We start from the raw sequence: 23,751 nt of genomic DNA, 5'->3' as shown, positions 1-23,751 counted from the left end.
AGCTCACACTATTCTGTTTGTTAACTATCTGATCTTAAACTCTAGACCATGGTATGTGGGTTCCTTCCCCACTCTAGCCCACCACCTGGCCCATGAGGTTTGTGTCCGTGGCCACCACATGAAGTTCTTCATTAACATTCATGAGCTGCATCATCCAATGCCTCCTTCCTGTTGCACCCCCAGCTCCAGAAGGGCAGGGACACCTTCTTCAGGTGTGCAGTGATTATGAAAACTTAGTATCAAATACTCCATATTTGTACAATTTGATCTCCAAAGAGACTGGTTCAGAAAGATGGAAATCACAGTGAGAAAGTCATGACTACAACCAGGAAGATGCTGACTGCAGCCAAGGAGGTGGTGACAACAACCAGGGAGATGGGAGGTGGTGATGACAACCAATGGGGTAGGAGGTGGTGACGACAACCAGGTGGTGACAAACACATGTGACATCTGAGAGAGTGAAAATCCCAACCCAGGAAGATGCCTTAGTCTGCTGGAGCTGTCATGGCAGACTAGTAGACCACAGAAATGCCTTGTTTGTAGTCCTAGAGGCCACTTCAAGGTGCTGGCAGGTGTGGTGTCTGCTGAGGGCTCACCCACTGGTTCACACGTGTATGCGGCCTTCCCACTGCTCCACACACGAGTCCTTTGCCTCTTCTAAAGGGTTCTCATTGTGTTTACAAAGTCTCCACCCACATGACATAATTACCATCTAATTTTTCACTTCGTTTTATAAAAAATATATGTTGTTACATTTATTTATTAGGTATGTTAGGATATGGGCACTTGCAGGCATCCGTTCACTTGCTGAGATCAAGACACCTTGTGGGAGTTGGTTTTTTCCTTTCTGTATGTGAAGATGGAACTCAGGTTGGCAGCAAGGATCTTGAGCCACTGAGCCATCTCAATGGACTCAATGCTTCGCCTTTTAATGCTATTGCATTGGTTAGATTTCAGCTGAGGGGCCCAGACATTCAGTATGTAGCTAGAAGCTATCACTATAACATAATCAAGTGTCCTAAGAGTACCAGGCCAGGGTAGGCAATGGCCAGGAGCTTCTCCTTAGAGGAGATTGTCAAAGGATAGGTTCTGGCTGGAAAGGCGGGTATTATTCTGGGAAATAGGGGACCAGAGAGGGTGTTCTAGACAGAGGTATAGCAACAGAGCTGTGGGATGGAGGGGGTGCTGAGGTGAGAGGCTGTGGAAATAGCTGTCTTTTGGGGAACACTGCTTTTTGTCCTTTGTTTTTTAAGCCTGCGGCTATCACCATTCAAAACCTTTCATTTATCTTGTCTTTCAGTTGATGAAGGTTGTGAATGAGATGTGCCCTAATATCACCAGGATTTACAACATTGGCAAAAGCCACCAGGGCCTGAAGTTGTATGCTGTAGAGATCTCTGACCGCCCTGGGGAGCATGAAGTTGGTGAGACGGATTTTTGTCTTTGTTTTCTGTTGCTGTAAGAAGAGTCATAACCAAAAGCAGCTTGGGAGGAAAGGGTCTGTCTGGACTCACAGGTATTATTAGCTCACCGTCAAGGGAAACCAGGGAAGGAGTTCGGGCAGGAATTGGAGGCAGGAACTAAAGCAGAGGCCAAGGAAGAATTTTGGTTATGGCCTTTCTCAACTACCTTTTAAATACAGTCCAGCAGCGCCTGCCTAGGGGTGGTACACCCACAATGGGCTGGGCCCTTCTATATCAACTAGTGGTTGAGAAATAACCTCACTTATGAGTGAGTACACGTGTTAATTGTCATAAGTGGTTTGTTAAACACAAAGCAAAGAAAACCAGCCCACAAATCACAACCCCAGAAAACCTAGACATCAATGAGGATCCTAAGAGAGACATACATAGATCTAATCTATAATGGGAAGTAGAAAAAGACAAGATCTCTTTTTTTTTTTTTTTGGTTTTTTTCGAGACAGGGTTTCTCTGTGGCTTTGGAGCCTGTCCTGGAACTAGCTCTGTAGACCAGGGTGGTCTCGAACTCACAGAGATCCGCCTGCCTCTGCCTCCCGAGTGCTAAAGATCTCTTGAGTAAATTGGGAACATGGGGACCTTGGGAGAGGGTTAAAGGAGGGATGCAGGGAGGAGAGTAGAGGAAAATGTAGATCTCAATAAAAATCAATTTTAAAAAAAGAAATAACCTCACAGACATGGCCACAGGCCAGTTTAATGTGGGTATATTTTCAGCCGAGGTTCTCTCTTCCCATGTGACTCTAGGTTTGTGTCCAATTGGCAGCTGGTGCTAACTATGCCAGCTTCCCAACCAAGATATTGGCACCCCATTTTCAGTAGCTCCTTATCTAATTTGAAGGCATCTCCTCACATTCTACATGAGAGCATTTGTGATTCAGGGCATAAGTCACCTATCTCACCACCAAGCAGATTTTGGTTCTGTGTCCCTCATATCTTAGAAGAGCTGCACAGCTCCCTGAGCTAGAAGCAGCCACCTTTGCTGCTCAGGCGCCACATGCAATTGTGCTCTCTGCTTCTGAGGCCAAACACAAGACAAAGGAGAAAATGGCTGGATATAAGACAGATTCCTCAGCCGGGCAGTGGTGACACACACCTTTAATCCCAGCACTTGGGAGGCAGAGGCAGGTAGATCTCTGTGAGTTCGGGACCAGCCTGGCCTGGTCTACAAGAGCTAGTTCCAGGATAGTTTCCAAAGCTACAGAGAAACCGGGTCTCAGAAACAACAACAACAACAAAAAACAGATTCCTCTTCCAGGAGAACATTCTGGACTCTCTGATTCATGAATGACTGAAATCACAGGGCTCACTTTCCTTCCTTCCTTCCTTCCTTCCTTCCTTCCTTCCTTCCTTCCTTCCTTCCTTCCTTTCTTCCTTCCTTCCTTTCTTCCCCCTACCTTCCTTCTTTTCTTTCTTTTTGTATTATATAACACACCAATTTTATTGATAAATTAATATTAGTATAGAGACAGAATCTGGCAGTTGAAATTTTGGAGACATGGAGATCAATTCCTGATATTGCCACATTCCTGTAGAGAAACATACAGATGAAAGAGAGACCTATACGCCACAGCACGGGAGATAGAATTACCCATCTTAATATTGCGCTTAGCTTCTCGTTATCTTGAGTAAAGAGACAGTTTCATAACCGTTTTGACTACAAATATGCCTTCTGCACTCTCTACTGCGGGCTCCCTTCTTTTTGAAGAATGTCTATGGTGTCTTTAAATGTAGCCAGTCTTCAGCTGTTTCCTATCCAGCCGTCACTACTCCAAGTCCCTGCGTGCCGGGTGGACCTTCAGTTTTCTTGTAGGTAAAACTGACCAGGATCTCAAAATCCTCTGAAATCTAGGTGCACAAGATACGGTGCCAAAGATAGGTCTATCATTCCTCCGCGTTTCCTGTCTCCGGATTTTATCTCAGGAGTTTCTTTCAGGAGGCAAAATCCTTACCTGTGGATAAAATCATGTTTCCTCACACAGAACCACTTGACAAGGAAGAAAATATTCTAATCTGTTTAGCTGCTATAACAAAATAGACAAGACTGCATATTATAAACAGCAGAAATTTATTTCTCCCAAGTGGTGAACCTGGGAGGTTCATGATCAAGATGCTAGCACCTCTGCAGCCTGATTGGTGATGACCTGCTTTCTGCTGACCCTTGCACGATACAAGCGGTGGAAGGCTACATTCTCCGAGGATGATAACCCCCCCCCATCCCCTTCTAAAGGCTCTGCCTCTTCATACTATCACAGAGTCTTGACTTGAACTTGAATTTTATAGACATACACACATGAATCCACAGCCCCTGTCATTAACAAGCTGAATTTTGGAGGAGAGAATATCCAGACCACTCACCAACATGTGTCCTAGCTAACTCCTTTAAGACCATTTTCTTCGTGTATTCATTCATCTTTGGCTCCTTGTAAAATACAATAAGAAAATCCCCAAGAGAAACTACACCATCGAAGAGAAAAGCAATGGCTGTGCTTTGTGTTTAGCTTGTAATCACCAGTACTGAGGCATTTGGTATGTCCTTGCTAAGTGAGAACACACACCCCATGGCTCTAGTTATTCAGGCTTGTCTCTTCCCTTCCTACGTGCTTGAGCACTTGAGTTTAAAATAATTATCCCAATAAAATTTTGGGGGGTTATTTGAAAGAAAAAAAAACATGGCTGTAAGGTGTTTGTGTCATTCAAAACTTTGTCAGGGTCTGTATAGACGCCTGCAGGAGCCTGTGCCTCTCTTTCTTTGTCAAGGTGAGCCCGAGTTCCACTACATCGCAGGGGCCCATGGCAATGAGGTACTCGGCCGTGAGCTGCTGCTGCTGCTGCTTCAGTTCCTCTGCCAGGAGTACTTGGCGCAGAACGCACGCATCGTTCGCTTGGTGGAAGAGACACGGATCCACATTCTACCCTCCCTCAATCCTGATGGCTATGAGAAGGCCTGCGAAGGAGTAAGTGTCTTCTAGACTCCAGATGCAACCAATATGAGATCCCAGCTCCAGGGTGTGCTTAGCGCAACTCCCAGGAATCTGATTCTGCCTGTCCGTCTGTCTGTCTGCCTGCCTGTCTGTCTCTCCCTCTCTTTCTCCCCCTCTCTCTTATTTTTGATAAGTGTGTAAGTGATATATGTTGTGGGTGTGCATGTACATGTGTGTATATGTGCACAGGGAGGCTCTGAGGCTGGCCTCAATAGCTTTCTCCATAGCTTCCCCACTTTAGTTGTTGAGATAGGGTCTATAGCTGAACTTGGACCATACTGATTCAGCGAGACCATCAGGCCATCGTGCGCTAGGGATCTATCTGTCTCCACTCTCTAGTGCTGGGATTATAGGCACACACTGTTGCACTTAGTTTTTTTTACTTGGGTGCTGGGGAAATCTAGATTCACGATTGCTCAGCAAGTACTTTCCCAACTGAGCCATCTCCCCAGCCACTTTTGCCTTCTTTGCTGAAGGTGGGAGCCTATGTCTGCAGCCTTTGCCTACGGGAGCTGTTTTGCCTTCTTTCCGATTGTTTCTTCTAATCTCCAAGTTTCTAAGGGATGCAAAATAGGAATTGAGACTGATGGTGACCGAGAGGTGTATGTCCACAGCTGGAGAGCATCCACACACATAATGTCATTGCCCAGTGTGTAGCAGCGCACCTCATTCCAGTAGCACCTCGGCTTGGCTGAGCACTTCCGAGGCATGTGCTAGTCTTGGTTATTATCTCTAATATTCTCACCTGTCCCCTAATGATAACTGTTTAGATGATTCTGAGATATTGCTTATAGTTTGTGTTCTAATTATCATATGGAATTGGTGTATGCCACAGATGTGTATAATATATATGTATATAATTGCATTAAATCATGTCATGAATCAATAATGATATTTCAAAGTATTTGGGATAAAATAGAGCACTAAGTAGAGGTGCCTGTCCAATGTGAGCTTTAAAGTATAACATTTAGTTGTATTTGTCGGTTCTGGCACGAATACTTGATTAGTCGTAATGATAACTCCCATCCGAGTACTAACCAGGCCCAACCAATGCTTAGCCTCTAAGATCAGACAAGATTGGGCACATTCAGGGTGATATGGCCATGGACACAACACTAACTACAAAGTTAGGTGTTGTACAATATTATTTTAAGATGTGTTACATTCATTTATGCTGTGGAATATTTGTTTAATGATGTAAAGATATGTTATATTCTTTTATGTTGCAGTTGTTTAACTCTATGAAGCTGTGTTACTTTGCCTGTCTAAAACACCTAATTGCTCTAATAAAGAGCTGAACGGCCAATAGCGAGGCAGGAGAAAGAAATAGGTGGGGCTGGCAGACGGAATAAATAGAAAGAGAAGAATGTGAGAGAAGAGAGAGAAACAAGAAAAAGGAGAAGGAGAAGAGGACAACAGGGGCCAGCCACCCAGCTAGACAAACAGCAATGGAGTAATAAAGAAAGAAAGACACACAGAAATAGAGAAAGATAAAAGCCCGAAGGCAAAAGGTAGTGTGGATAATTTAACAAAAGCAGGCTAGAAATAAGCTAAAGCCTGGCATTCATAAGAAAGAGTAAGACTTTGTGTATTTATTTGGGAGCTGGGTTGCAGGCCCCCAAAGAGCCAAAGAACAATGAGTAAAAAAACGAAACAAAAACAAACCACAACAAAACCCAGCCAGGATTCCGGGCAGGGGACACATTGGTACTGCATGGATAGTAAGTGATACTGCAATGCTCCAGTTCCAGGCTTCTTCCTTTTCAGAGGCTCAGCCAAGCAGTGGAGGAAGGGGCAAGGGAGAGGTCCAAGAAGAAGTCTAAGCCTTTTGAACTTGGCCATATGGTATGAGTGGTCCCCTGGGTGTCCATCTTTGGATTGAGGTAGCTATGTTGTCTGTGGCTTATCAGACATTAATAGCAGGTTTTTCTATAATCTCCTGTGGTGTCTTTTCTGAAGCCAAGAGCATTCAGAGATTTGGAGATGCACACAGGAGACCCAGACACATTGCACATCCCCAATTCTCTACTGCATTACTGCATCTGAGAGCTCTTTACCTTCTGGATCTTCTCTAGGGCTCCGAGTTGGGAGGCTGGTCCCTGGGACGCTGGACCCATGATGGGATCGATATCAACAACAACTTTCCAGATTTAAACTCGCTGCTCTGGGAGGCCGAGGACCGGCAGAATGTCCCAAGGAAAGTGCCCAACCACTACATTGCCATCCCTGAGTGGTATCTCTCTGAAAATGCCACAGTGAGTGAAAAAAAAAAACCCTCTCATTTGTAGGGCAGAAGACTGTCTGCTGGTATCTGCAGAGGGTGTGGCGTGGAGGATTGAGACAAGGCTAGCTCTCCTTTCTCATCTTCTCCAGCAGAAGGAATAACCCTAGGTCATAACTGCCTTTCAAGCTGGTATTATTGAAATTCTTTGATTGAATTTCTTTATAAGTACAGAGTTGTGAAGAATCAAAATAGCAACCCCCAAAATGCATGAATTTGTTACTATCATTATCCTCATCCATACCAATTATACTCCCATGAAATTATCTTCGGCTTTCACCAATTGCTAGGTGTATAAACACTGTCACTTCTGATGATATATACAAGATGGAGTCCTGGTGACATGTGGCCATTTCACTTTTGGTGATGTGTGTACCAGAACATAGCACCAGAGAGTTCAAAGCACCACGCCTCCTTACAGCAAAAGACTGACTACTTGATGTCCATTTTCACCTATGTAGATAAATAGTCTCTTCATTGTAAAGTGGAAAAGACTGAGAAATAGCACTCATCAAAATCAAGAATGAATCTTAGGAGCATAAACTGTGTTAAAAAAAAACCGAGAAAGACAGGTAAAACTAAACAGTAAATTTGACATCTTTACATGCAGTTAAAACAAAACTGAGGGAAAATGAGAGCCAGCTTATTTAGGATGGGAAGCAATGGGGTGTGTGAGGGGCTGAAATCACCCCGGTTATAGCACCTGCACCTGAGACTTGGGTCTTGGGTTGGACTGTGTGTTCCCAGCATGGAACGATATTGATTCTGTGCAATGAGATGTGCTCTGTAATTAACCTGACTCAGGGCCTATGGTGTGCTTAAACACCAGAATCAAGGTTGATGAAGCCTGGCAAGCACATTGTACCACTGAGTTGGCATTTCTGTCTGCACAGTAAATGACTTCCTGTGCCCCTCTGTTGTCATCAACTTTGTCTTACTGAAATTATCTTTGCGTGACAATCGCAGTTTATTATAATCCGACTTGATTTACATGTCTATATTAAGCCACATCAACCTTTAATTTGATCTTTTAGCACTGTCATTTCCCTCTTTTTTAACTTTTCCCCATAAAAAGTCAAAGTACAAAAGTAAAGGGAGAAACAGAGGGCTCACAAGTCCTCTGTCGGCGCTGACGTGTGCCGACACATGCTTCCTCCACCCAGACATCTCTCCCCACTCTAACAAAAGCAGACACCATGTCATCTTGTCATTTCATTTGTAAACGTTTCAACAGGCGTCTCTAAACTCCAGGGAGCTCCTTTACCACATCTGGATTTTAAGTGAGTTCTGAGACCTGAACTCCAGTCATTAGGCTTGCGAGGCAAGCAGTTCTACCCACAGAGTCCTCCTTAGCCCCAAATAAGACTTTTCTTGATATTGCAAGGTATATTTCACAGTTCCTATTTTTTTGTTTTGTTTTACTTTGCTTTTTTGAGACAGGGTTTCTCTGTGTCACAGGCTGTCCTAGAACTCATTTTGTAGACCACGTTGACCTTGAACTCACAGAGATCCACCTGCCTCTGCCTCCCGAGTGCTGGGATTAAAGGGGAGCACCACCACTGTCCCCACTTCATTTCTTACACCAATCAGTGAACTCCCTTCTCCCTGTTCATCGCTCTCACCTCACTTTACCCTTCTCCCGTTTGCTTAAACCTTGATTCAAAGGAGGCCCATTCCTTTCTATTGTTTTAAAGTCATTTTACATCTTTGAACAAACTGCCCTCCATTATTTCCTCTCCTTCCCTGTCTTGCCTACATCTTCACGTCACCCTTGACTGTGTATGAGCAGCTGCCCTCACTGCCTCTGGGAGCCAGGGCTGTGTTCCTCTGATGCATGTACGTCCTTCTCCATCTTATGGAAACAGAGAGTGACTTTAAGACTGGCAGAGACTAGACAGAGCAGACGTCCACAAACTACAGCCCACGCAGGCCTGCTTTCCCAAGTGGCCTCGGTTGGCACACCTCTGCATTTTGTGCATGGTGTTTCTTTGCTACAGGAGCATAGTCGAGTAGCTGTGGCAGAGCCTGCCTGGCCCACAAAGCCCCAAATATTCACCATCTGGCCCTTTGCAGAAAAAGTCAGCTGATGCCTCAGCTAGAGGTCTGGTGAGATTCAGCTTTGTGGGTTCTGGGGTGTGTGCCTTTTTCATCTGGAGACGTCAGCTAACTCGTGTGTCTTTCTCTGCTGTCTGCCGCTGTGGGTGAAGACTCCTAACCCAGGAGTTCAGTAGAATCACAGGATGATATTGCTTTAACCCCGCTTCAGTATTTACTAAAATATCCTGCTGTGGAAACTGAGCATTTCCCTGTCTGTCCCTTTTTTATCCATCGCTTCTAAAACGTCCAGTTTTCCCAGGACACAGTTTGAGATTCTGAATATTACTAATATTATTCAACAAAATTCCTGATTTTTTTTTTAAAAAAAAAACCATTTCCCTTTTTTTGAAAGCTAGGGCAATGAAGCAATTTCCTTCTCTTTGTTAAATTTGTATACTCCCAGGTGGCCATGGAGACCAGAGCTGTCATTGCCTGGATGGAGAAGATCCCCTTTGTGCTGGGAGGTAACCTGCAGGGGGGTGAGCTAGTGGTGGCATACCCCTATGACATGGTGCGGTCCCTGTGGAAGATGCAGGAGCACACTCCAACACCGGATGATCACGTGTTCCGCTGGCTGGCATACTCCTATGCCTCCACTCACCGCCTCATGACGGATGCCAGGAGGCGAGTGTGCCACACAGAAGACTTTCAGAAGGAGGAGGGCACTGTCAACGGGGCTTCCTGGCACACGGTGGCTGGAAGTAAGTCTAAGATCTGCCAGTCTACATCATGTCCCTAATGGCCGTGGATGGTAGTTTAGTTACTCTTCCTGTGGCCGTGACAAAATACAAAAAAGCAACTGTGGGAGGAGTAGGGGGTATGGGTGTGATGTGCGGTGTGTGTGTGTATGTGTGTGTGCTGGGGGTATGTGTACTGTTTGTGTGTGTGTGTGTGTGTGTTGGGGGTTGTGTATGTATGGGGGGTGGGGATATGTGTGTATGTGTGTGTGGTGGTGTGGGGGGCTGGGGGTATGCGTGTATGTGTGTGTTGGGGGTTGTGTATGGGGGGACTGGGGGTTTGTATGTATGTGTATGTGTGGTGATGGTGGTAGTGGTGTATTGTGCTGGGGGTGTGTGTATGTGTGTGTGGTGGTGTGGGGGGCTGGGGGGTATGCGTGTATGTGTGTGTTGGGGGTTGTGTATGGGGGGGACTGGGGGTATATGTGTATGTATGGTGGTGGTAGTGGTGTATGTGTGCTGGGGTGTGTGTATGTGTGTGTGGTGGTGTGGGGGCTGGTGGAGGTGGGGGAAACGTATGTATGTGTGTGTGGTGGTGGTGGTGGTGGTAGTGGGGTGTGTGTGTGTGTATGTGTGTGTGTGGTGGTGGTGGTAGTGGTGTGTGTGTGTGTGTGTGTGTGTGTGTGTGTGTGTGTGTATGTATGTGTGTGTTAGAGGGTCGTTGACTCACAGTAGAGGATGCAGTCCATTATGGCAAGAATGTGAGGCATGGTTACATTGCATCCATAGTCAGGAAGTAGAGACTGATGGATACAGATATTCAGTTATCTTTTTCCTTCTTGTTTAGCCCAGTAATCCAGTCTATGATGTGGTAATATCCAAGGTCTTCTCACCTTAATTGACCCAATCTAGAGAATCCCTCAGAGACATAGCCAGGGGTGTTTCTCTTAGTTTGTAGGTTCTGTCAAGTTGGTAATATTAACAATCATAGATTTTAGTCCAAAGTTAACTCCCAGATCCCTCCTCTATATGCCCTCTGCAGATTAGTCAGGGTTCTCTAAGAAAACAGAACTGATAGGATGAATATACATATATACTCTAATATATATTCATATACATATATACTCTAATATATATTCATATACATATATACTCTAATATATATTCATATACATATATACTCTAATATACATATATATATTAGAGTTGATTACAGGCTGTAGTCTGAGTAGCTCTTTCTCCTGACATAATGGTCAAGAATCTGGTGGTTGTTCAGTCTTAGTCTGGTACTGGAGTTCCAGGGAATTCCCAGAGAGCTCGTGGTCTTCAGTCCGTGTTGGAATCCTGAAGAAATAAGTTCTAATACCAGTGGAGGGATGCTTCAGCAGTAGGATAGATGCACTTGTCAGTGAGAGTGAGGGCAAGCAGGCAAAAGGCAAAAGCTTCCTTCTTCCATGTGGGCTCCCATCAGAACGTGTGGACCAGATTCATGGTGGGTCTTCCCACCTCAAATGATCCAGTCAAGAAAATCCATCACAGGTGTGCCCAGTTGCTTGGGTTTTAGACGATTTCAGATGTAGTAAGGTTGACAACTGATGAGCTATCATACTCCCTCTCATTGTTATGCTCAGTATGACTGCCATCAGTGGCTTCCAAAGCATCAGCACTCCCCAACGCCTAGTCTTTAACCCTTACTGTGTTCTCAGAGGTAGGTGGGGCTTACTCATTTTTATGAAGGAGAATGCCTGGAGATAGCAGGGACTCTGCCCAAGCGAGAGACTGATAGAGGTGGAATGTTTTAGGTCTTGCCCTTAGCCACTGAGTTACTCAGATTTCACAGGACTGCGGATGGGAGAAAGCGGCAGGGCACAGTGGTGCCAGAGCTAGGGCTTTGTGCTCAGTTACCAGGATCTGGGGGACTGTCCAAGACTGTGAACCTCATCTTGGCTGAGGTGTGCCGTTACCAAGTTGGGTCCTGAGATTTCCATGTGGTGCAATAGTTATGTGTATCTGCTGTCCACTGGCTAGTCACCCAGTTGTCACCAATGATATATGTCAATGCCTGTTGTGTACAACCTGCACATTGGCCTGGAGAGGTTTTCCCAAGAGACCCCCAAATCACTTAGCAACAATCAGAGAGCCCTGTGGATCATATGGGAGAAGAGCAATGCCTCAAGTTACTGTGAGGGATTGTCTATATGGGGTTGGCCTGTGGACATGTGTGCGGGATGGGTTGTTAATGGATGTGGGAAGGCCCAGCCCACTGTGGGCAACACCATCCCCTAGGTAGGTGTCTCTGGAAATGTGAGCTGAGCATAGCCAAGCAAGTCGATATGCATGCTTATGCATTCATTTCTCTCTGCCCTTGACTGTGGCTATGACCAGTCACTCCGAACTCTCTGCTTTGTTGGACTGGGACCTGGAATTGGACGCCAGACAGGACCCTCCCAGTTGCACTTCGTCAGACTATTTTACCACAGCACCTTCCAAGGGAACTAGAAGACCCCGTGATGTCCTGAGCCTACCCTGTTCTCCATTCCACACACTAGTTTCCATGGTATTTTACTTTACTATAAATTCAGTCTTCAAATACTTTTCAAGTATACTTTTCTCTTGGAAAAGAAAGCAAAAATAGAAATAATTGTTCCCATAGTCACTTCAAAACATGTCAAAAAGGATGCCGTGTTTGTCTTGGCAGCAATCCAAGTGGAGATAATTCTTTCTCTGCAATGACTTTGCACCATGCCCATTACAAAAACAAAAACAAAAAACACCGATTTGTATTTATCGGGGACATTTCCTATTAAGAAAGCATTTTTTTAAAAAAAGTTCAGGTTTAGCCCTAAAGACATACCTACAAGAATCTCTGAGTAAAAGCTACTATTTTGGTTTTTTCTGCTGTGACTAAGTTGCGAACAGACAGAGTTGAGTGACAGCATCCCGTTAATAGTGACATCATGAAAGCAGGCTGCTGCAAGCTAGTGTAGGCAGCATCAGACGTTTCACTCACCCAATTCTGCTTGCCCTTATTTTGGGGACTTTGTAGCAAAGCCACATGTTCGCTTGATTCTTTTCCGTCATTCTTCTGTGATGGACTCGGAAGATTCCATTCTTTGTAGATTAAAGAAATCTGACCTCTGATTTCGTCCCCTCCCCCTCAGTCTCTCCATTCTGTTTTTTCTCACTCATTGCCCTGCACTGCAGACGTCAATGAGTGTGCAGAGGGTGGGGGTGGGGCAGTTACGAGTGAGGCTATTTCCGTTTCAAAGTGTCTAGCATGGGCAGCCTGTGCTTTTGAACTCCACTTGCTCTTCTTGGCTGCAGACTTGCACTGTCAGTCCCGAGATGGGCGGGTGCTGTGGGCAGTAGGAATGACTTCAGTCACAGAGAGGGTTGGAAAGGATGCCTTTTGCCAGGGTGAAGGTTTGGAAGAACTCTCAGGCAGTGTGGAAGATCCTGCTCCTCAGGTGCTCTGGACAGGTGGGAAAGACACATCTTTCACTGTCGAAGCCCTTCTGTGTGGAACACTCTGAGCAAGGCCTCGCTTGGAGAGCAGGGTGTCAACGACAGAGATGGATGGGCCCAAGCCGCTTCAGGCTGAAATTTCTTATCAGTTTGCCAGCATGTCTTCGGCTTCCAGCATGTCTCCGGCTTCCAGCATGTCTTCAGCTTCCAGCATGTCTTAGGCTTCTAATACTTCAAAGATTCTTGAACAAAGAAAAAAGAAAGAAAAAAGATCCACTCCACAGTTTTGATGATCACAATTATTTTAGTACTCACGGAGCCTAAAAATGTGAGGCTAATGACACCTTTATGTTTAAAGGAAGCCAATCCCTCCTAAGAGTCAAGACCTGCACTAGGTGGCTCTGCTCCCAGATGTCCTCAGTAATTCCTGGCGGTAGGTTGATAGAAGAGTCGATGTAGAGTTGGCCTGTCCTCGTAAAGGGCTCCCTGCATACAGTCTCATGGTGTCCCTGAGCACAGCCCCATTGTGTCCCTGCATACAGTCCCATTGTGTCCCTGAATACAGTCCTACCATGTCCCTGAATACAGTCCCATTGTGTCCCTGACTAAGTCCCATTGTGTCCCTAAATACAACCCCATCGTGTCCCTGAATACAGCCCCATCGTGTCCCTGAATACAGTCCCACCATGTCCCTGAATACAGTCCCACCGTGTCCCTGAATACAGTCCCATTGTGTCCCTAAATACAACCCCATCGTGTCCCTGAATACAGTCCCACCATGTCTCTGAATACAGTCCCACAGTGTCCCTGAATACAGTCCCACCATGTCTCTGAATACAGTCCCATGGTATCCCTGAATACAGCCCTATCGTGTCCCTGAATACAGTCCCATTGTGTCCCTGAGTACAGTCCCATCATGTCCCTTTAGTCCCTGATTTACTCAAGGTCACAGTTGCTGAAACTGAAGTGTCTGGAGTCTGAAACCAAGTAGAGAGAGCTCAGCTACTAAAGGTTAAGTACTGTTGCCAGGGTGGCACAGTGGGTTAATACCCCAAAGTCTGACTTTAAGGAAAGACCCTTCATAGAGGGCAGGAAGGGAGAAAGACCGTATGAGAGCTGAGCTGGGGAACCACGTGGAGAACACGTTCCTCAGTCCACACAGAGCCGGTTACCCAGCTTCCACCTTCTAGAACTGACCCTCAGAGAGCAGGGAGGGCCCCTTAGAGGATCTCCCTGTGCCTGGAAAAGGTGCTTTCCCTACTGATATCGAGCATAGCTTGGTAGATATCTCCTGTTCAGAGGTGGAGATGTCGAGAAGGGAGAAGGAGGGAGAAGCTCAGTCATGGAGAGCAGGCTCAGTGCTGAGCATGGATAACGTCTTAGGTCCAATCCGCAGATCCCACTCACCCCAAGAGCTGGGCTACTTTATGCCATGGGACCCTCGTGATAATAATGTATTCCTTTCACAAATACTGATAGTGTAGTGACTTGAGAAAGATCCCCAAACAGCATGTCTCTTTTGTAATTGCTTTGCCCCTGTAACTGTTACTTTACTGGGAAGACAGTCGTAGGAGATGCAGTTTAAGGGCCTGGAGATGTTCATTCTCTGTTACTGGATGTGCCCTGCGTCAGTGAGTAGTGTCCTTAAATGGACCCAAAGAGGAAAAAACAAATACAGATGACTGTAGACTCAAGCTATTGACATAAGAAATGCCTAGGCCAGCAAAAGTCATGCAGACAGGGAGGGGGCTCCCACAAGACTCTGCAGGGAACACACATACCTGAGGACTTCCGGCCTCTCAGCCCATGGGAATGAGTGTCTTATTTAAGCCAGGATGTGGTCATATGTAACAGTAGCCCCAGAAAGCTCATATGGGGATAGTCATACTCCAGAACGGCAGCTTCCCATCTGCACATCAGAATGCGGGTCTGCTGCTTTGGGGGCTCACTGGGTAGGTGGGATAGCCAGGCAGTTACCAAGTAGCCACAGTATTGGAGACAAGCGCAATGGCTCCAATCTAGACCATGGCCCTTTGTAGACACAGGAATCCTGTATCCACATTTTGCTGATAGCAGCCTCACTTGTCTTATTTGTGAGACTGAGCTATGGCCGAGCTTGTGGGGAGGATGCAGTGACCTGTAGGACGCAGCTTATGGAGAGGCACGTTAGAGGTGCAGGAAGACAGATACACAGAAAAGACCGTGCAGACAGCATGGGCTGTGACTCGGATAGCTGTCTTAATGAACTGAAATGGGGAACTATTCAAGCTCTCGTCTGAGACCCGTATAGCTGCCAAATACAGAGAATTAAACACTTAGTCCATGGTGGTAATTAATGGTGGCTTTTCAGGCACATTTGGCTTTCTGTGTTTATCCATAGCAGATTTTTATGGCCTCCCTATTCATTTGAAGACCTCTAAATGTTCTTGAACGTTCTTGCCACCCCGCCTCCATGCAATTCGAAGCCTAAGTTAGTTCGAATGTCTGGTTGACTTGGCAGGTCTGAATGATTTCAGCTACCTCCACACAAACTGCTTTGAGCTGTCCATCTATGTGGGCTGTGATAAATACCCGCACGAGAGTGAGCTGCCGGAGGAGTGGGAGAATAACCGGGAGTCCCTGATTGTGTTCATGGAACAGGTATGCTGGGCGCGTGACTGGGAGGAGAGGAGCTAGCTAAGAAACAGGATGTGGCTGTGAGAATCATAGTCGTGGGAAGGTCGGATGGTGCTTGCTGCCAATGCGGCTGCACCCCGGCACAGATGACTGTGGCTAGCACTGGGCACCGGCTTCCTGGTGCTGTGACTGCACCCCTGCACAGATGACTGTGGCTGACACTAATCACCAGCTTCCTGGTGCTGTGACTACACCCCTGCACAGATGACTGTGGTTGGCACTGGGCACCAGCTTCCTGGTGCTGTGACTGCACCCCTGCACAGATGACTGTGGTTGGCACTGGGCACCAGCTTCCTGGTGCTGTGACTGCATCCCTGCACAGATGACTGTGGTTGGCACTGGGCACCAGCTTCCTGGTGCTGTGACTGCATCCCTGCACAGATGACTGTGGTTGGCACTGGGCACCAGCTTCCTGGTGCTGTGACTACACCCCTGCACAGATGACTGTGGTTGGCACTGGGCACCAGCTTCCTGGTGCTGTGACTGCATCCCTGCACAGATGACTGTGGTTGGCACTGGGCACCAGCTTCCTGGTGCTGTGACTGCATCCCTGCACAGATGACTGTGGTTGGCACTGGGCACCAGCTTCCTGGTGCTGTGACTACACCCCTGCACAGATGACTGTGGTTGGCACTGGGCACCAGCTTCCTGGTGCTGTGACTGCATCCCTGCACAGATGACTGTGGTTGGCACTGGGCACCAGCTTCCTGGTGCTGTGACTGCATCCCTGCACAGATGACTGTGGTTGGCACTGGGCACCAGCTTCCTGGTGCTGTGACTGCATCCCTGCACAGATGACTGTGGTTGGCACTGGGCACCAGCTTCCTGGTGCTGTGACTGCATCCCTGCACAGATGACTGTGGTTGGCACTGGGCACCAGCTTCCTGGTGCTGTGACTGCATCCCTGCACAGATGACTGTGGTTGGCACAGGCACCGACTTTCTGGTGCTTTGACTGCATCTCTGCACAGATGATTGTGGCTGGCATCTGGATCTTACAGCTGAGTCTGCCCTCCAAGGGTCCTAGGAGGATTCCTGGCACAGAGGGTAGAAACCAGTTTCTTCATCTCAGGAAGCTGTGAGTCCACCCTCTGCTTCAGCCTTGGAACCTCATGAGAAAGGCTAGTTTTCCTTTGTAAAACATAGTTTTAAAGTTGTGGTCTGAGTTATTCAAAGTTGCCCCTGTCGATAATAAGCCCAGACTCTCATTGGAAAGTTGCTGAGCCGTCGTGGATTGTTGCATTATCCTACAGACAGGGAGACTGAGGCACAGGTTCTGGCTAGTGTGTGTTGTACGACATGGTCAGTAAATGGGCTCTAGACAAAGCAGTCCTTTTCTTCTTTTCTTTTTGGATTGTCAAGACAGGGTTTCTTTGTTTAACAGCCTAGAACTCACTCTGCAGACCAGGCTGGTCTTGAATTCACACAGATCCACCTGCCTCTTGCCTCCTGAGTGCTGGGATTAAAAGCATATGCCATGACTTCCCAGCTTCCAGCGCAGTCATTTTCTGATGGCCCCTGGTTCCTTTGTCTCTAACTCCTTTGTTGTTAAGTTCATGGAACCTAGGAAAATTCAAAGCAAGCATGCCTGATAAAAATTATGTTTCAAGCTAGTGGTACAAGCCTTTGATACCAAAACTTGGGAGGCAGAAGTAGGAGGTTGTCTTGAGATCAAGGCCAGTCGAGTCTCTACAGAAAATTCCAGGCCAGCTGTGGCTGCATGATGAGACTTTGTCTAAAAATAAAATAAATTAATTAAAAGAAAAATCAAATTCTAGTTTCCAGAGATTTTTTGCTTTGATTTTTCAGTGCTTTAGGGCTGGAACCAGGACCTCATGCACGCTGGGTGGGCATTGTACATCTGTAGTATCTGTAGTACTACATCCCTAGCCCTAGTGGGGATATTTTAATAAAACTCTCAGACCTTCATATGTTTTCATCTCTGGGGGATTTTGATTCCAATGAGAAACTTTCTGGCTCATGGGCCACAAAACATTCTGCAAAGTTCATGTAGAGCCAAGTGCATACTGAACCAGATGTGGCCCTTGGAATGTTCTTGGTGAGGGCTGGACTGATGTTACCTGCACTGCCTACTTCCTTGTGCTGTTGCTGTCTAGAGCTGGCTGGTGATGCACTGTGTCTCACATTTGCCGTAGGTTCATCGGGGCATCAAAGGCATTGTGAGAGATTTGCATGGAAAAGGGATCCCAAATGCCATCATTTCCGTCGAAGGGGTTAACCATGACATCCGGACAGGTATCTATGAATGTGCATAAATTGCTTCAGTAAGCAATACCTGCTCCTTGCAGTGTGTTGCTTGGGCTTCTCTCATGATTGGCATTTCAGAAACTTTTTCACCAGAGTGCCAGTGGCATAGTTGGTTAGCATGGGGCACTCATGTAGAAACTTCTTATTTAGGATTGAATCAGCATCTTCTAAAAGCTCCCCAAGAGATCCCTGCAAATGGGGTTTTTAAGCCTGGATTTTTTGCTTTTTGGCTTCTTCTTGCCCCTTTCCTGGGATAGTCTGGAGCAATGATCTAAACTCCAATTGCAATGGAAGCTTCTGAGTAGTTAGGGACTGGTGTGGGGTATCATTGTTCTTTCCCCTTAGTCACCAAAGTGCTTCTCTCTGTGGGATTTCTGCCATTTGCCCTAGATATTACAGCCACTGTCCATAAGGTTTTACTAGTATTGAATGGAAATTTGTACCCAGTAGCTCCTTATGAACACCCATATATACATTCATTCATCCATCTGTCTGTCCATACATACATACATACATACATATATCTGCCAATGCATCCATCTATCCATCCATCCATCCATCCACCCATCCATCCATCCATCCATCCATCCATGCATCTGCCCATCCATCCATCTGCCCATCCATCCATCTGCCCATCCATCCATCCATCCATCCATCTGCCCATCCATCCATCCGTCTGTCCGTCCGTCCGTCCGTCCGTCCATCCATCCGTCAATTCAATGGACATGGACCAAGTCCCCATAATTTTCTAGAGATCAAGCAGGATTATTGATCCTTATGAATGAAAGAGGGGGCCATTTGTTCTAGTCCTATGTGGGCTCTGCGTTTTAAATATTGCTTAAACGCTCCTTTCAGAGAGTACTTCTTAAAGGAGCCCTGACCATTCCTTACACTATTTAGTGCCTGGTGGGCAATGTTGGAAAACACAGGGGCTTTACACAGTAGGAGGTAAAAAAGGCCCTGGGGCACTGTAATCCTAGATGAGAATGCTTTGCTTAATGGGCTCTGAATTTCAAGCCCCTGTAATCAGGCAGACAGTTTGGACAAGCTAATGGGAAATGCATCTCAACCCCTCACTTCCTCCTATAAATAATTTCCCAGTGTTTGCTCTGGGCAGATGCCTTCCATATTCCACGTGCGGCTCTTTACGGGCCTCCTTCCTTTCATGCTCCCCAGAAGTGCTGAATCTGCCTTGATTTTTGTCTGAGGCTTATATGATCTGACAAGCTTCATTTCAGGAGAAGTTGGCATAATGTAAACAGAGGCATTAAGCCGAAAGAGTTTTCATAGAGCACATTTGGGTTAGGATTGCATGTGCTGTCATTATTTAGAAGATATCAATTTGAGTGGCTAATGAATGAACACTTATTAGGCTTGGGGTGCCCCCTTTTACCCCATAAGTGACAAGCAGCTTTCGCAGTTTTAACCATGCATGGTGGCTACATGAATTGTTTACTCCAGAACACGAGGTCAGTTGTGTGATGGGACAGAAGTCGGGCCATGGTTCCCTCTATGTCCTCCAACGCATGGTTAGAGGATAAGTATCATTGGGGAAGAAGTAGAAATAACAAGAGCCTTGGGTATAAAGTAGGAAAACATTGTCCATGAGCTTCTGAGAGATCTGCCAGGCAGAGGGAAAGAAGTTTCAGGAGTGGAAACTTCTATATTATAGAATGAATATCTCCTTTTCTGACTCTGTGATATGAACATGATCACCATCATTTCCTTCTTCCTTTTGGCTTGGCTCATTGGGCATTGAGCGTTTGCCAAGAACTACAGCCACGGTGGCAAAGATGTCTCTGTCCACTGAGTATGCTTTCTGGTGGAGGAGACCTGCAATTGATGGTTAGGGAGAAAAAAAAATATTACAGATGGTAACCAGTGCCAAGTAAAAAATGCAGCAGGTAGATACAGAGACAGGCAAGAAAGGCGCGGAGCGCCAGAGGAGAGAACAGGATTACAAAGTGTCTGTTCAGAGTCAGGAAAAGGAGCAGAGGTGATCCAGTGGATAAAACACTTGCCACACAAGGATTTGGACCAGAGTTTGCATCCCAACATCCGTGTAAATGCTGAGACTCAGTTTAACTTCGTCTCCTATAATCCTAACACTCAGGAATAAGAGACAGGGAATCACTGGGGTAAGCTGGATAGCTACAATAGCCAAACTGGTGAGTTCTAGCTGCAGCAAGAGACCCTAACTCAGTAAACAAAGTGACGAGCAATCAAGGAAGACACTAGACTCAACCCCTGGCCTCTGCATGTACACACATACATGCATGAGCCCCTTCACATACGCATGCATGTCAACACACACATACAGAGACAGAACTCCTCAAAGGGTATCAGTTATTGCCTTGTGCCTTCCTTTAGTGGGAATGCAGGTTTTCCATCAAATAAGACACTCCACATGGGGTTGGGGTATAGCTCAGTGGTAGAGCCTGTCTGGCGTGCAGAGGTCTGGGTTCACTGCGTACATAGATAGGGAGATATGTAGACAGAGATGTTTCAGCGAGCGGTCCCAGGAGTAGTGTCGGACAGTCAGCCTGGCATGTAATTCTCCTTTTAAGGATCTCTGCATCCTTGAGTTTCTTGAGCCATGTTGAGCAAACTGTGTCCTCCACATGTCCTCTGCTCTCCCAACTTTCCTTCTAAAATACAGTGTCTTCGAGAGTAGGAGTGGTCCTCTGCTCCTGTCCTAGCCACTGTGTGAAGATATGGCATCCTTTAGTGCCTATGTCTTGTCCTGTAACCCATCTGTAACTGAATCTCAGTATCACTCCTTTGAGTATGGTCGGTGAATAGAGTAGCTGAAAGGAGATGAGTGGATACGAAGCCAGCACGGCTTTAATCCCAGCACTTAGCAGGCAGAGGCAGACGGATTTCTATGAGTTCAAGGCCAGCCTGGTCTATAGAGTGAGTGCCAGGACAGGCTCAAAAGCTACACAGAGGAAACTTGTCTTGAAAAACCAAAATAAACATATAAACAAACAAATAAATAAATAAATGAAGGAAGGAAGGAAGGAAGGAAAAAGAAGAGAAAGAGAGAGAGAGAGAGAGAGAGAGAGAGAGAGAGAGAGAGAGAGAAAGAGAGAGAAGCCAGCAGGCATGCCTGCATGAGAAAGTGAATTTAGTTGGTCTCAATGGGGAATTAGTTAAGCCCAAAGTCTATCATTGCCTGATGTTGTTCTGACCCAGAGGAAGCTAAGGAAGGAACCCATGGGTAAGTGACCAGCGGTAGAACTGGGTATCAGGGCTCCTCCTCAGCCCTGCCTGCAGCTTGCTAGTGTTCATGGGCCTTTTACTGCATTGTTGCGTCCCTGCCCTGCCTTGAGTCCCTGTGTAACTGTTCCTGCGGCTCCCAAGTTTCTCTCCATGGCCACAGAATGAGGGCTAGAGCAGTGTGCAGGCACCAGGGCCATCTCCTGGGCAGTCTGTTACTGAACTTTTTAGAATCTCTCCCCTTTTAGAAGTAATTCTTCTGTATTCATAACTATGCAGAGGGAAGCCAGGAAGCTGTGAGTTGCTGACTTTGCAAAATGCTGTTTTGTGGCAAGGACATAATGTCTGTGAGCTCACATTTACAACAAATGCCCTGTACTATCACATAGGAAAAACTGCTGGAGGTCTCATCTCCAGCTCTGCTCCTGAGCTGCAGAAGCCTACACCCCTCCCCTTTCCTGTTGAAACATTAAGGCAGCTGCCAAGGAGAAAAACACCTTGGCTTCCCTAGTGCTCTAAGCACTTGAGCATGGGAGCTCAGGGCCCTCTCTGCTAGGCTGGTCATGCGCTGAAGCTGGGAATACTTGTGCTCCAAAGGATCTGCTCTGAGGACCCCTGCTTTCTTTTCCCAGCCAGCGACGGGGATTACTGGCGCCTACTGAACCCTGGCGAATACGTGGTCACTGCCAAGGCAGAGGGCTTCGTCTCTTCCTCCAAGAACTGCATGGTTGGTTACGACATGGGGGCCACTCGGTGTGACTTCATACTCAGCAAGACGAACCTGGCTAGGATAAGAGAAATCATGGAGACATTTGGGAAGCAGCCTGTCAGCCTACCTGCCAGGCGCCTGAAGCTGCGGGGACGAAAAAGGCGGCAACGTGGGTGACCCTCTCGGATACTTGAGACACACGGCAGACTATGCAAATGAAATACACTCCATTAGTAACTCTGTAGCAGGCTGTGACTGTTGTTTTGACTGTAATTCAAGAGACACCCCAGAGCATACCGACATGGCTTGGCTGGTTCCAAAGGGGAGGGCCGGCAGCTTAGGGTATTTTCTTCCCTTTGTTCTCATTTATCCCAATACCTTGGACAGAGCAGTGGAGAAAGGCTGGTGGGAGTGAGGAAATTTAGTGAGTCAAGCTGAAAAAGGCACATACCCCCTGGCTATATGGGAAGGGAAACCAGGGCTTCCCCCTGTTTGCGTGACATCTGAGTTCACCAGTGCATTTACAAAAGGCACAGTTGACATTGCAGCACCCAGGGAACCCTTTGTCCCAGATGTTATCGTCTGAGATGCTCTCAGGCAGCCTAAGAAAATCCATCCTCTCTGGCCCCAGGGGACAATCCAAACCGCTATAGACACACTCTACTTTCAATTGACAATAGAGGCATTTATTACCAAGTGAGCCTGGCTGAGTCCCGAGACAGCTCTATTGCCCTTTCCAACAAAGCTTGTCTTCCTAAGAGGGGACAGAAGCGGAAAGCATCCAAGAGTGATCGTTGGGCTACAGACCTTGAGGGGCTTGTTGCATGCAAGTTGGGTTCCCAGAGAGTCCTTAAACCCTCTGCTACTCTGTTAGCTCTGAGGTTGGGAGAGCCAGGGGACTGGGCTTGCTAAGGAGGCCAGAGCAGTCAGCCTGGGCATTCTGGGAAGAGCTTGAGGGAGGTCAACCCAGAGTTTCTCTGTCTCCTGGGTGTGAAAGCTCTAAGTTGGCCCCCGTCAGGAGGGGAGTTATGGTTAGCATATGGAAGGCCACGTCTTTCCAGTCGACTCTGATGAAGAAAAGAAAGCAAGCTTAGGATTTTTCTGGAACACATCAGTTTAGAAGAGGTTTTTGAACCATCGTGTGAGGGAACAGTGTGTCTCATCTCTGTTCATCCTGCTGCCTCGTTGACTTGGGGAGAATAAAAAAAAATAAAGCAAATGGTAAGAGCCTCTCATGTGGTTTTTCCATGTGGGTATGCAGCACCCAGTGCCTCTATAGCCATCTGGTTGCCCAAGGGGAGGCACAGTGTCACTGGCCCCATACCCTCCCTATTGTGCGCGCTCAGTGGACCTCCGAAATTGGACTAGCCATGGCCACATGGTGTCTTGTTTTTCAGTTAGCAAATTAAGAGCATGTGACTTCAGAAAATAGAAATCTGTCATTGGGTTTTAACCACTATCTCTTCAAGAGTCTTCACTTCTGGACTAAGCGAGATGGCACAGCTAGAATAGGTGCCTGCTGCCGAGCCAAGAGTTTAATCCCAGGGACCACCTGGTGGAAGGAAAGAACTGACTCCTGAAGGTTGTCACATGCATGCCGTGGTATGTGTACCCCCTCCCACGTACACACACACACACGTGCGCACACACACACACAGCAGTTCTTGAGTGTTAGTCATGGAGCTGCTGAGGGATCCAGCGGTTCTGCTCCGACCTAGGAGTACCTGACAGAGCTGAAAGCTTGTTGACACAAAACCTACTCATGAATACTTGCAGCAGCATGATTCCAAAAGGGGTGGGGAGAGGAAACAACTAATTGTTCATCATGGTGAAGAGGAAAACAAAAGGTGATCTAACCGCAGTGGAATATTATGTGCTGATGAAAAATGATGGGCTGACAC

At 46.7% G+C, this 23,751-nt stretch overlaps 1 protein-coding gene across 2 annotated transcripts in view; it reads left to right on the top strand.

The window, feature by feature from the left end:
* Positions 1 to 23,082, top strand: part of Cpxm2 (carboxypeptidase X, M14 family member 2) — a 114,196-nt gene extending 91,114 nt beyond the window's left edge. The window contains exons 8-14 of one of the 2 annotated variants that reach the window (XM_075972538.1): positions 1,301 to 1,424; positions 4,236 to 4,432; positions 6,535 to 6,714; positions 9,241 to 9,538; positions 15,480 to 15,619; positions 17,811 to 17,910; positions 21,774 to 23,082. In XM_075972538.1, coding sequence (XP_075828653.1) covers positions 1,301 to 1,424; positions 4,236 to 4,432; positions 6,535 to 6,714; positions 9,241 to 9,538; positions 15,480 to 15,619; positions 17,811 to 17,910; positions 21,774 to 22,027 — 1,293 coding nt within the window. In that variant the 3' untranslated portion in view covers positions 22,028 to 23,082. The remainder of the gene's footprint in view (positions 1 to 1,300; positions 1,425 to 4,235; positions 4,433 to 6,534; positions 6,715 to 9,240; positions 9,539 to 15,479; positions 15,620 to 17,810; positions 17,911 to 21,773) is intronic. The other variant, XM_075972539.1, reaches the window with a different exon arrangement.
* Positions 23,083 to 23,751: the final 669 nt, after the last annotated feature.

The sequence above is a fragment of the Microtus pennsylvanicus genome, chromosome 5 (assembly GCF_037038515.1).
Source record: "Microtus pennsylvanicus isolate mMicPen1 chromosome 5, mMicPen1.hap1, whole genome shotgun sequence".
Classification (NCBI taxonomy): domain Eukaryota; kingdom Metazoa; phylum Chordata; class Mammalia; order Rodentia; family Cricetidae; genus Microtus; species Microtus pennsylvanicus.
This window is presented reverse-complemented; position numbering and strand designations above follow the sequence as displayed.